This window comes from Geospiza fortis, unplaced genomic scaffold, assembly GCF_000277835.1.
Source record: "Geospiza fortis unplaced genomic scaffold, GeoFor_1.0 scaffold381, whole genome shotgun sequence".
NCBI classification, from domain to species: domain Eukaryota; kingdom Metazoa; phylum Chordata; class Aves; order Passeriformes; family Thraupidae; genus Geospiza; species Geospiza fortis.
The window spans coordinates 4,708,405-4,721,828 of NW_005054348.1; the positions used below are offsets into that span (position 1 = coordinate 4,708,405).

At 39.9% G+C, this 13,424-nt stretch overlaps 3 protein-coding genes across 3 annotated transcripts in view; 2 read left to right on the top strand and 1 right to left on the bottom strand.

Moving 5' to 3' along the window:
- Positions 1-2,260, top strand: part of PDCD2 (programmed cell death 2) — a 5,420-nt gene extending 3,160 nt beyond the window's left edge. The window contains exons 4-5 of the mRNA XM_005423251.2: positions 1,206-1,327; positions 1,847-2,260. Coding sequence (XP_005423308.1) covers positions 1,206-1,327; positions 1,847-2,011 — 287 coding nt within the window. The 3' untranslated portion in view covers positions 2,012-2,260. The remainder of the gene's footprint in view (positions 1-1,205; positions 1,328-1,846) is intronic.
- A 1,868-nt stretch (positions 2,261-4,128) lies between these two features.
- On the bottom strand, positions 4,129-12,195 carry TBP (TATA-box binding protein). Its single transcript, XM_005423215.2, has 7 exons — positions 11,958-12,195; positions 10,967-11,298; positions 9,815-9,902; positions 7,781-7,872; positions 6,442-6,609; positions 6,054-6,148; positions 4,129-4,833 (listed from the first exon to the last, which is right to left on the bottom strand). The coding sequence occupies exons 1-7, from the start codon at positions 12,009-12,011 to the stop codon at positions 4,754-4,756; spliced, it is 909 nt and encodes a 302-aa protein (XP_005423272.1). The 5' UTR covers positions 12,012-12,195; the 3' UTR covers positions 4,129-4,753.
- Positions 12,196-13,226: 1,031 nt separating this feature from the next.
- PSMB1 (proteasome 20S subunit beta 1) overlaps positions 13,227-13,424 on the top strand; it is an 8,854-nt gene continuing 8,656 nt past the window's right edge. Inside the window, exon 1 of the mRNA XM_005423252.2 lies at positions 13,227-13,421. Within this exon, the coding sequence (XP_005423309.2) occupies positions 13,227-13,421 (195 nt within the window). The remainder of the gene's footprint in view (positions 13,422-13,424) is intronic.

The following is a 13,424-nucleotide window of genomic DNA, read 5'->3' on the forward strand; positions in this document are numbered from 1 at the left end:
CTTTGAAAGTAGCGGTTCTGACACAGCATCCTGCTGCTGCATCTGCAACATTTCACTGCCTTTTGTACCTAGTTAGAAATGGGGATGCCTCCTCATCTTCCACACACCTAACCCACACCCTCTCATCTTCCTTATGTGCTGAACTTAATTCCTGCCCAAGTAAGAGTTTAGCACCTGCTCAGCCATCTTAAACAGAAACTGGTCAGGATGAGGTGGCACAAAGGTGCTGAATCTCCCCCAGTGTGGTAGGAGCCACCATCCTGAGACTTCAAACCGAAGGACCTGGGGAACCACTGCACTCTTCCCCAGCCTGCAGCCCTTCTGGCCTTCCTTCTCAGCAGAACAAAAACTGCAGAGAAGAGCTCTGTCAGTGTCACCAGCTGCATTGGGGGGTGGCTTGGCTGTTTTTAAGGTTGAAGGATGGCTTTAGAATTTCCACTGTTTAAAACAGAAATCTTCCCCCCATGCTATTTCTTATTACTGCAAAAGGCTAAAAAGCTACATTGTCAAACAAAACCCTGGTCCCTGGTTTAATTCAGAGAAGACACAGTCCTAAATCCATTAAAGTGGTGAAGAAATTCTCTCCATGTTTTGCCTGGTAGATGAGGGGTTAAGGTGCACACTCAGAAAGTAGGAGACTTTTAATCCATTCCCTTCTCTGCCTTAGGTATGTGCCTCACTCTCTCTCACCATCTCTCTACTGACTATTTGTCCAAGTGTCCTTTTGCTGATCATGTGTGATTTGCTAGTAACTGAAAAACAAAGGATATGTCTGAAAATACCTTCTCCAACATTAGGATAGTCTGCTTGTATTTAGATGCAGAACTGCAGAGAGAAAGATCTGGATTGCATTCCTAACTGTGTGCAAGTCTGTGTGCTAATTCTCCAGCTGCTCTTTCTCTGTCCCAAGACTGTAACATACAAAATCTTGCATTTCCGGGGTCCCTTCGTTAGGGAATTACAAATCACTGCAGATGATCCCTGGATCACTGAAAAAATATGGTATGAATACTTGCATGATTCACATAGTTAAGAAAACTCATATAAGCAACCTGTCTTATTTAGAATGCTGTATATGCAAATGGTATTTTGCCATGGTGAGTAAAGAACTGACCTTTTTCTGCTCTATCTACAGCTTTGTCTGTGTCACTAGACATTAATTTATACCAAGATGATAGTTATGAGAACTTAAATTTCTGCTGTATTCCAGATTATTAGATACTGCAGAGGAGGAGAAGGTCCACTCTGGGTGTCAGGTGAAAACAGGCCTGAAGAAAAAGATATCCCAAATTGTGTATGTGGTGCCAAAAGGATATTTGAATTCCAGGTATGTAAACTCAGTTAAAAATAATACAGGTAATGTATTTCTGACTCAGGATCTAATTGTGTAGGCGTTGGCTTGTAATTTGAGCAAGAAGGTTGAAGTTGCAACAAACCAACTAAATGATTGTACAGAGCCTTTATTTACTCTTATAAGTGCATTTTCAATTCATTATATGCATTATAAATAAGTTTGGCTGGAAGCATTCAGCTGTAGAACTTTGAATGCTAGAGGTGTATGTATGGTGAACACACTTAATGTCATGGAGAGACAAAACATAGTTACTAATGGAATTTCAAATGGTGGGAGGCTCACAAATCAGGCAAGTCTTATAAGGCCAAATAAAACTTACCTAGAATTCTAAATTTGGTTTATTTGAGCTGCCATATACATAGTAGCTTCATCTGGGATTTTGGTGTAAGAGAATATAAATTCTTACACCAAACGCAGGACTGTTCTTCAGGAGAAGTGGAGAGAGGGGAGAAGTCTGTGGCCTGCCTTTAAACCTTTTGGTTTTCCTTGAAGATTATGCCACAGCTCCTGAATCACCTTCAGGTTGATAGCCTTGGAGAGAGCATTGACTGGGGAACGCTGGTGGTGTACACTTGTGCTGACAGCTGCAGCGGGGGAAGTGAATACCTGGAAGAGTTCATATGGAAACAAGACTATTCCATGGGCTGTACTTTATGAAGTTGAGTCATCCAAATGAATACTTGATTTGTTTCACTGCATCTCTGCACTATGCAAACAGGTAGTTGAACCAAAGTCACTGATAACAGTGCATCTTATAACAGTGATAAAACTGCTGTAACTAGACCTTGACAGCCTCTCTTGTGCTCCAGAGGAGCTTTGACTTCAACCTGGTAATGAAGCCAGATGCATTTGTTTCAAATCTCATTTGTGGAAGTTTATTAAATAAAGATGAAAAACTTTTGGATTGGTGAAATTATCTTTTGTTGGTAACGGAACTTCAAAAACTTAAAAAGATTGTAGTCTGTCAGGATTTTCATAGGGCTACTCAAAAATTAACATTCATTCAAAGAAAAGCAGACTACTGTAAACACACTCGAGTGCTTATGTTGAAGAGCTCTACAGCAGTCAGCTAAGACAAAGCTGCATAGCCTTTTGCTGTGGAATTTAAATCTGCTTCCCTTTCTCATCAGGTACACTAAACCTAGCTTGGGAGTTTGTCACATGTTCTGACTGAGTGGTTGAGATAAAATGCACAAAAATTAAGTGTTTAATCTGACTTTAAAACTATTAGCCCCATGCAGAAGTAGTTTAACTCAGTTACCTGGTGCAGAAGCAGTTTTAACAAAGTCAGCCCTACCAGAACACATTTGTCTCGTTACACACTGCCTGTAGCAGCAGATTTTCAGGCTGAATTGTACCTTAAGTCTGCCATCATTGGTGAAGTTTAAAAATAAGTGTACTCTGCAGGGATTCTTCCACTGTATGACTGCCATATAGCTGAAGTAAGAGAATAGTGAAACCATAATGCTGAACTTTACTGTGGTAGTTGCTTAACTACTCCTATGGCTATGGCAGTATTTGCAGAAAAGGCTTTTTTTGTGTGTTTCCCTATAGAATTGACTTCAGTTACATATTCCCTTACCCTGCTCCAACCATTCATGGCTGCTTACCTGTGACTCTGTGGGGCCCACTGTGGGGTTTTTGAAATCATTTAGGCATTGAAAGTACTCAAATAAGCAGGCAGAGAATGCTGTACCTGGAAGTGGTTTTGTTATCACAGGACTTAATTTCTAGCAGGGTAGTTTGAAGCCCTGGTCTGTGTTGTGAAAGAGCAAACTGTCTTAAGTCACAGTAGTACAGCTCGACTGATTGTGTTGAAAACTGTCCTATGGTTTCTTGGGGCTTCAAGCTTTCTGAAGAGTTGAAGAGTTTTGCACATAAGTTGGTAATAGTTCAGGTCCTACAAAAGCATGGACAGCCATACAGTTATAGCCAAGAGCTCTCAGGAGCATTCATGAGCTCATAGCACAGAGTGGCACAGCACTGAAGGCAACACAGTGCTTGAGTATATCCTGCACAGCTGCATTAATAAACAGCATCTTTCTGGTAAGAGCCATGAAACCAGACATTAGAACACCTGGAGAGACATTGGTGTAGAGCGAAGACTGAAGACTGAGGTAACTCAGGATGTGCAAATGGAGCAGTATCAAAGCCAGCTGAAACTTAACTTTGTCTGGAATGAAACACCAACTTAGAAATGATGAGACCATTGTTTACATTTGGGTTAGTTTCAGATAAAAGCTGTTTGAAATAATGTGTAAGTCATAGAGAGGTTATTATTCCTGGAAATTTCCTGAAGGAAAAAATAGTTTATTTTTAGCTCTGAGCCTATTAGGCTTCAAGCATTGTTCAGAAGGAAGATTATGTATGTGCTGACTCCAGTTGGAAGGGCTTTGACATTTTACAGGAACACTAATATAGTGAGGCTGTCACAGCTGGTAAAATACAAAGGTAGTAATTTAAAGAAATTCTAGAAGCTAAGCAGGGATGTATTGTTTCAGTCAAGTGCAGCTATTTAAAACTTGCCTATATCCCATCTGTTGAACATAAGGCAACATACTCAAACACAAGCTTCTTTAACCAGTCATCTCTTTTGCTTTAACATGTTGGAAATATTCAAGGTAGACATTGACAAGGATGTGACTGCTGGTAAGCAAGCCAGAGCACTGCTAAGATTCTCTCAAAACAACATGCCACTTATAGCAGGGCATCTGCTATTAAAAAATCAATTAAATAAAAAAAGTAATTCAATGTATTTCATTCTACCAGCTGGGTAATTTTAAAATTTATTAAGACAGTTCCCATAGTTGTATAAACAGGGTTTATTGTACATGTGGAGTTGAAGAAGGAACGAGAAGAAAGATATATATTATATATATATGTACAGTGAGCCATTTTAATTAATAAATTTATTCTATCTTGCTTAATACTGGAAAGAGGGAATGTGTCTGGCACCAAAGAAATTTAAAATTGAAAAAAAATTTAAAAGCTAAAGTTCTGAAAATTATAAAAACCATGGTCTTATGGAAGGAACTTAAAACATATATACATGGCAATTAAAGTGGTTTATACACTGAGTGACACAGTTGCATTTGTCTTTAAACCAACTTACAGATTTTTCTATTAATAGAACTGGCATTAAAACTATTTAAAAGCTAGAATATAAATAAAAGTTGGAAGGGCTGCTCCAGGAACAGCCCAGTAAAGCAACTCACAGTAACTCAGTAGACATATTCAAGAAAACAGTTCCCCTTGAGCATCAGGGAAGTAGGCACTAACTGGGAAATAGTCCAAGTCCTGGTGTTGCAGTTGCACTGGAAGTCCGTTTCTCGTTACTGCTGTGCCATACACAATACTTTTAAAATATACCCCTGATTTCTCTGAAACATGTAGAAACTGTTACGTTGTCTTTCTGAATCCCTTTAAAATAGGATAGATGTTTTCAAATGCTTCATAGATTTCTGCTCGTACTTTAGCACCTGGAAAAAGAGAAGGGATTCAATTAGTTTGTACCTTTCACCAAATACTTAATTTTAGCTTTTAGAATGTGTATGTGAATGCAACTCTATATAAAACCTACGTGTATCCATAAATCCCGATTTTTACAATCCTTTTTAACACATTTCAGAGAGAGCTTACATTACCAGCCTTCTCTGTTTAATCTGACACCCGCTAAAACTTTCACTAGCATCTCTGCCATGATGCTATGTTGCAAATGGATTTTTCATATACATGATTTCCACAAGAGACCCAACAACAAAGCACAGCCCTGTAGGATGTTTGTGCAGAAAGGCCTAGCTGGTGGAGCTTGTTTTGAGAGTGTGAGTATCAGGGGGAGGAAGGTCTGGCAATGGAGACCACTGCAGAGAACTGCACTTCCCCACACTGCAGGGACTTGATTCTTCTCTTGTCTGTGGGTCTTGCGGGTTTCTTCTTCCTAGTAAGACACACCATGAGAAAAAATGGAGGGAGTAGGTTGAGCACCTGAGGTTGCGGATCCTAGAGCTCAAATATCTCCCCTTCTTTGGCCGCTGTATCATAGAGCATGGCAGCAGCTTGTAACCAAGCTGCCAAAGAAAAGCTAGCTCAATCACATGCTCAGCCACAGAAACAGTCTTTCAGATTCTGCCAGAAAGATCACCTGCATTCTTACAGCTTTTTGGGCACCTGCATACCTGACTAGGGTTCGCAATGATTGTTCCTTTGATCTAGCCAAATGTGCTGTTGCTTTGTGCATTCCCATCTGCTAAGGAACATAGTGCAGGTAGCTGTGTGTGCAGTGGCAGTGCTGAGCTGCAGGTAGAGCTCTGGGTGAAGCACGCCCAGGCAAGAGGCTTGAACTGCTGAATCTTTGCATAACAAAGCCTGGTGCTGAGCCCTCAGGAAAACCTGGTCTGACTGTGTGAGTGGAGTGTGTAGGGAGTCAAGCAGGACACCTGTTGAATTTGCTGAAGCTGCCCACTCCAAACAGGCTTTAGTCCTGCTGCAGCTGGTGTGGCTCTGACTGCCAGGGTGGCTGCTGGATGGTTGCACAGGGAAGTTTCCTTAACATTGCTATCCATGGAATACTCTATTAAGTCTCCTTTCTCAGTACTGTCATCTCTAAAGGAAAAGTACCTGGCAGCTTACATATCCCTGTCTGTTCTCTGTCATACAGTCTAAATCTCACCTCTTGGATTAAGATACTGTCTTCACTTACCAGTTAAAACCACTTTTCCAGAAACAAAAATAAGCAGAACAATTCTTGGCTTAATCATTCTGTAGATTAAGCCAGGAAACAATTCCGGCTCGTAGCTGTAAGAGAAGAGAGTGTGTTTAAATGTGCTTGCAGACCCATGTTCCACCCTATCTTCTGGGCCCAGTCTAGGACTAGCAGGGCAGATATAGACTTCCCTGAAACTTGGGGAGGGTAGCAGGGAACATAATTTTGACAGGTTCACATTGGGCAGCCTTGGTTACACCTGAGGCAGTGCAGAGATGGGAACAAAGATGCAGGTTTCCCTGTGGTGCAAGGGAATAATCTAAACAGATGTCACCTTCTAAGATAGTATACAACAAAAATGAAACATAAGCAAGCCTTTTATTACCTGCTGAACTGCTGGTGTGTGAGTACCAATCCTTCCAGTCTGATGGGAAATTTCACATCACAGCTGCCCACCATATTCTGAATTTTGAAATCCAAAAATTTTGCAGGAAAACCCAGTTTCTGAACAACTCTTGCATACTTCCTTGCAGCCAGTCTGGATTGCTCCTCACTGAAGTGAGAAAAGGATATCCGTATTACCACCTCAGTTAAGTATTACTTCAAGCAAACAGCTTTAAACCACAAATACCTAACTGGAGAAAAAAGTCTGTGTGGAGGAAGAGGGGAGTTCACATGCAAAATTTTTACATCCAAAATTAACAACTAGCACTAACTGGTTTTCATGCTAATTTTGGTAATAGTCTCCTGGACACTGTTAGTGTTGCACTCACTGTTCATGAGACACAAACCAGCAAATTATAAATCCATACCTTTTACATTTTTAAAATAATGACCGGAGTCCCTCTAATGGGACTGCTACTTAAGATTAAGTACTTAAGATTAGATTGTTACTTAAGATTTCACTGTAGAAGAACCCTGAACTACTACTGCTAGAAAATACATATTTCTATAAAAATCTGTCAACTGGCAAAATCTTCTGCTTGATTCAGCCCAGGCATTCAAACATGGGTTTAATACAACTGCACAGCCTTACCCACTGTTGCAAAATTCAGTTTGCTTCAGGTTTGTAAACAGCTGAGAATCTTTTGCCGATGCAGAGTAAGACAACCTGAATTTCAAGTGTCACCAGGCAGAGAAAATGTTCCCCTGTACAGGTCTATTCATTCATCTCTGCCCATTATTTTATTCCTTCTGGATTCCTAGCAGACTTCTTCGGAGCAGAATTTCTCCCCTGCCCACCAGAGTTAAACTTATGTTTAGTTTTCAATTCTTGTCCTTTAATAGTCATGTTAAGAACAGATCAGACTACAGGAACCAGAGATTTGAAGCTCTTGTCTTGTGATGAATGAAGCTATTCAAATAAAAAATCCTTCTCTCACCATCCTTATAATTTAAGCAGTTCCAATGCATAGTTGCTGAATTTTTTTAATCATTAGAAAAAGTAGATAACTGCAAGGCCAAAAAATGAATATAATAACCTCTGCAAACCAGTTTATGAGACTGAATGAAAGCGCTTCAGAAATAGAACTACCATTTCCCCACAGGTGAGGAAGCCTCTTCAATCATAAACAGGCATTTTCTGTAGAAATATGTATAATCTGAGGTAACTGTGAAGCACGATTAGTTGTACCTGTACAGCTTTGATGTGTCTATATAAACAAGCATCATGGTACAAAAGAAAAGACAGCCTGAGTTAGTTTGCTCATAATGCCTAAACATACCTTTTTGCTCCTGTGCACACCATTTTTCCAGAGCTGAATATCAGTGCAGTAGTACGTGGTTCTCTTATTCTCATAATAACAGCAGCAAAACGCTGAAGTGTGAGCATTGAGACTGTTAGTGATGTATTGCTGTCATCATTACATTAAAACCAAATCTGCATCATCTTAGTTACACAGCAGTGCAAGGAAAACTAAGGTCAGACATACTTACAGATCACTCAAAGTTTACTTGAAATGCTTAAACCATGAGTACCTTCAAGCACACACACTGAGAGGTAGAGCCAGGCAGGAAGGATATTTACCACTGTATTCCTGTTTATCTCTCATTACTACATATGCAACATATAAATAACACTAACATTTGCATCAGAGCAATAAAAACAATTTTAAAAATAAATTTTAAAAAATTCCTCCATACGTGTTGGAATTTTATCTTATAAGTAGGATGGAAGACTATCCAAAAAAATGGATTACGGTGTTACAATACCAGCAAACAGAACAGCTGGAGATCAAAGTCCTGTGTAAACAGAAGTCACCTCAGCTACCACTGTAGGACACAGCAGCCTGATTAGCTCTAGCTTTTTATTCTCAGTAAGCATTTCCAAATATTCTTAAATTCCTTGAAGCAAGAGATACTGGAAACTGAGGTGGGCACACACACACACACACACAAAAACTCCTGTTTGTCATATTTAACTTGGAACAGCTCACCCTGCAGTCCCATGAATTGTTCTGCTGACATAACCAAGGCGGTAGCGTGGGTTACCCAACAGCACATTTGTCAAAATATGACTTAAATAATACAGCCAAGCAGCATCTTTCTTTGATAGATGAATCTACTGACTAAATGTCAGGAGTGTGTTACATAATCCTTCTATCCCTCTGCCATGGAAAACAGTGTTTCGTATTGATTATTCTAGCCTACAAATTTTACACGGCCACCTACCCCCTACATTAGGAGTTACCAAGGCATGCTCAAATTTTTGCTGTGCTAATATCTTACTCACAATTATGTAACAGCATCACTGGTATAAACTTACAGTAAGAGTCATTTATCAAATACGCCTGCATGTGTGCTTTAACCTTTAAGAGCAGAGTTCAGGTCAACTGCAGCAAAATGCTAAAACAAGAAAAACACACACACACACCCCGGGAAAACTGAAGCCTTCCCAAGACAAGCCAATTCAACTATGCAACATATAAACTTTTGTTAGTGTCCAGCTACTGTTGTTGCAAAGCTAACATTTTCAAGAGGAGCCACCCAAAAGAAACATGAAGCAACATTATTTTTTTGATTTAATGCTCCAGGTCCTTTGCTGTTGTTCAGATTTCCCAAGCTAAAAAGACGCCACTTATTTAGAACCCTACTACTATTAAGAAGCAGCAGGCAACTTTGAAGTCAGTATGCAAAAAAATCAATTTAATTGATTTTGTTTTGATCCATTTTAATGTTCCACCAAGTTAGCCATCAGAAGTAATGAGATGGCTAGAAGTACTGGAGGAGAACATGAGAGAACAGAGGGAAGTGAGACTATGAAAAATAAGCGAATGCCCTGTGACAATAAGAATTCCAGAGGAGCAGCTAGGTGGAGGAAACCACAGCTCTGGCAGAAGTCCAGGATTTTAACTCTTCTTTCCTTTCTCTTTGTTGGGAGATAGGGAAAAAGATTTCATCATCAGACATTTCACAGTGATAAGCAAAAAGAGCTCACTGAGCACTACAAATAAAATAAGCCCATATGAAGAGCAGCAGAGGCCACCTCTACTACAAAAAGCTTGGCCAGTGTACTACACTGTTGGTTAGTTTTTTTCTAAATCTAACAACTTACAACCTGGTGCACATCACAGCTACCTCAGCACAAAAATGCTTTTTACTAATTTGAATGTCCTAAGTTTATTAAGATTTCCCTTTTCTACAGTATAAAACGGCATATATAGCAGGTAGGTTTTTCAGTCTATTGCAGCAGCCTGCAGCCACAACCTGTGCCTTTAATTCATCTGTTATAGGATGAACTCTTAATACATTTCTCTTACCTTGGGATTATATTCAGCATTTCGGGCACGAAGTGCAATAGTTTTTAGGTCAAGTTTGCAACCAAGATTCACTGTAGACACAATATTCCTAAAGACAGATCAGAGAAATATATTAAAAAAACAATAAGGAATTCATGTGTCTTCCTCTTCCTCATTTTTAACCAAGCCTAATAATTATATTTTTATTATTATTTTGTTTCTCCAAGTGAGTTTGAATGGCATCTTTCCTACTAACAAGAGCACTGAGCAGTGTTTTGGCTCAGGAACCTCCTTTTGTAGGGCAGAAGCTCCTAAGGCATAATTGCTGATTCCTCCTTATCTGTCAGCTATTATGAAAAGTGTCCCATGAGAAGAACCTCTATTTTAGTTTGGGAGGAAAAATTACTGATGCTGAGAGCCCTCACCACAATCAGGGAAGCTGCTGGAAACAGGAGAAAATGAGATACTACCATCTGAAATTTTCCTTGCTATGCCCTTCAAGGAAGAAGGTGCAAAACTAAGTGGGAATGACCCAGGAGGTAAATGCATTGCCAGGAGATGGAATAGCAGGTCTCCAGAAAATTTAAAAAAGTTACTAGATAAACAGTTTTGTTTTCTGGGAAAACCCTGAAATATAAAGGTCCTCACTGAAGGAAAAAAGTAACAAAAATATGAGAAATTACTCTTTCAATTCATGATATCAACCATTTCTTGTTGTCCCTTCCACAAATTTCTGAAGTAGTCTCTGTAAAACTGAAGTTCGCTGAAAATACTTCCATACCTGAACTTAGAACTAGTTCTAGGGTTTTTTACCTTCTCACAAACTCAGTGCTAGGCAAGCATTGGAAAAGGAAACATCTTGAACTCCTAAACTGCAAGGAGTTAAAAATTATGACGGTGTTAAATGAAAACATATAACCCTGCATTGGTATGCTCCAAAGATGTACCGTTGACAAATCACTAAGAAACTGTTTATATTACTAAGTGGTTTAGTAATGAAGCTAAGCTAAAAATAAAAGTAAAAATTACTCATATTGCTACAGGAGACACATAAATTCTCAGGACCTCCTTTCCCACCAAAATGCAGTACCTAATTACTGCTGTGACTTTGGTCCTAAGTCTTTAAAGGGCTATCTGAGAAAGGACATGATGCACTGACACATGGGCACTCACTGTAGTTGTGGCACTATGCCAGAGCTCTCTGATGCCGGTGTCGCAGGAGTTATTGGAGTCATTGGAGTCATTGGAGAGGAGTACAGAGGTGTGGTTCCTGGTAAAGGGGCTGTGGTAAGAGTCTGTGAATGGAAGAGCTGGGGGGTTTGACCAGATGTTCCCTGTGTGGCTTGCTGTGACGTGGATTGCTGTGCTGCTTGCTGCTGCTGCTGCTGCCGCTGCTGCTCCTCCAGTATGGACAGACTGTTGGTGCTCTGGACAGGCTGCGGTGTTAGTCCTGTGCCATACGGCATCATCGGGCTGAAAATTGGAATTCCTGGAGTCATTGCACCCTGCAGAAGAAAACATGACATGAAAACCACAGATCATGATGACTCCATTTTGTTTTTAAGACACAAAATTTTTGAGTCAAAAATAAATCTACGTTAGCTGAGTTGCTCCTATCAAACCTGAAGCATATAGTCATAAATCATTAAAATCAGCAAATCCTTTGAAATGCAGATGTTCTATAGAATAAAGTACTACCCTACTACTACTAAAGGAATCTGGGGAACATGACATGCTTCTCACACTACCTTGCAAGCATGTCTCAACTCTGACCCACGATTTAACTTGAAATTGTCTGAACAACTGTGCTCACCGTACCCACTGCATTCATAGCCCAGCAACAATCCATTATGTACATAGTTTAAGGAGCAACCACCAAAATTAAATTAATCTTTCCAACTTGTCAGTCATGTTTCAACTTAAGAGGAACCCCCTGAAGAAATCCCACATATATTCCATGTATAAGACACCGCATGTTTCTTATACTTCTGATTATAGACATCAATGGTTTCAAAATTCTGCTTTATACTAGTATTATTCAATCCCTAGCAGAATTTTTCAGATCTGCAAACAAAAAAAAATGCAAAGCTAGATGCAAGAAAGAGAAAGCACTTTCATAAAGGAAATTCAGATCATAGTTACATTTTAAATAATTTGTTTTTACCTGAGGGGAGGCTAAGCCTTGAGCGTAGGGTGGCAAACTGTTGTTCTGATCCATGATTCCAGTTATTTCTTTGGTGAGGCCAGAAGTATTTCCTTCAATTAATTTAAATAAACTTCAAATCCTAGAGATTTTTTTAACCGTTTAAAACATTCCAGCGAAGCAGCTTTCAAAGCCAAGCTGAAAGTGTTAGGAAAACATCACCTTCAGAGAAATACGAGTCTACAACACCAACCAAAGCCTGGAAAGAAAAAAAGTAATATCCTGAGAATAATATCTAAACACAAACCCAAAAGCAAATCTATCAGCTGCTGACTCAGATAAGAGACACCCACGTACAAATACATATAAGAACATTCACGCATATGCACACCCGCATGCACAATCCATAAAAATAACCTTTTTACAGGCACACTCCATAGAAACTTTGCAGTATGATTCTGCTGAAGTCTCTGGCAGGTCACCTGACTCACATGGGCAGGTCTCTGTCTAACCGAACCCTCCTGCACAAACAGCTCAAGCTGATGATGCTCATTCTACTCCAGGCTTCCTTTGGCTGCAAAAGCACTATTTTTTAAAGAATTTAATTCCCTTGGCTACTAATTGACATTGCTTGCAAGTCTCTTCCTGGCCATTTTAAGGTTTGGGCTTTCAAAAATTACTTTTTTTCTTCTATGAGAAAAGCATCGCAGCTCAAATCACAGCTAGGGAAACCTCTTCCATCCAATTCCACAAAACAAAGCACTAATAGATTTCAAACATGCATTTCATGAGGTAAAAAGAAATATGTGCAAACAAATTTTAAGTACACAAGTGAAACATGCAACGATTTTCTCTCATTTTTAACTATACTTCTGTTGCTGTGTTATAGAAATAAACAACAGAAGTGGGGAATTTAAACGTTATGATACCAATGATATAAAATATTATCCCATTAATTTCTAAGTTTCTTAATTATTGCTCAGAAATACTCAAGGTCATTATTAGGCCAGAGGTAGGCTACCTCAAAATCCCAAGACAGCCTATTCAGCCTTTTTTTTTTTAAGACATGAGAGCTTAGAACTACAATAATATTTACACTGTAGCTAAAAAAACCAGCTTTTTTCCACCCATGACTATAAGACATTATCATCTTTGCCTTCACCAAAGGTATCAAGCAGAGCACCCAGGTTTTACAACGTGGGTACATTAAAGGCCTAAACATTACCCTGGAAGAAACAAAGTCAACTCCTCGACAGCCCAGCTATTTAGTAAGAAGGCTGGATACCAGGCATGCCAAAACCTGCACCCCGGGCACCGGCTACGCAGAGATCCCTCCTCTACCCACTTAACGCGGCTTGCTCGGATCTCCACTACAAACGCCGGCCGACGTTTCGGTCCAGGGAACAGAGTCCAGAAGCCGGAGACAGCCCGGAGGAGGCCCCGACCCAGCCCGAGGCCCCTTTCGGGCTCGCCCCCCGCCACACGGCA

Bases quoted from the DNA above. Each gene is read 5' to 3' on its own strand.
- TBP (XM_005423215.2), bottom strand. From the start codon at position 12,011: ATGGATCAGAACAACAGTTTGCCACCCTACGCTCAAGGCTTAGCCTCC. The intron at 7,873-9,814 runs GTAAGAGAAATG...CTCACACTTCAG, and splicing joins ATGCTGAATATAATCCCAAG to CGTTTTGCTGCTGTTATTAT. The intron at 4,834-6,053 runs GTAAGTGAAGAC...CTCTTTTTCCAG, and splicing joins TGGAAAAGTGGTTTTAACTG to GTGCTAAAGTACGAGCAGAA.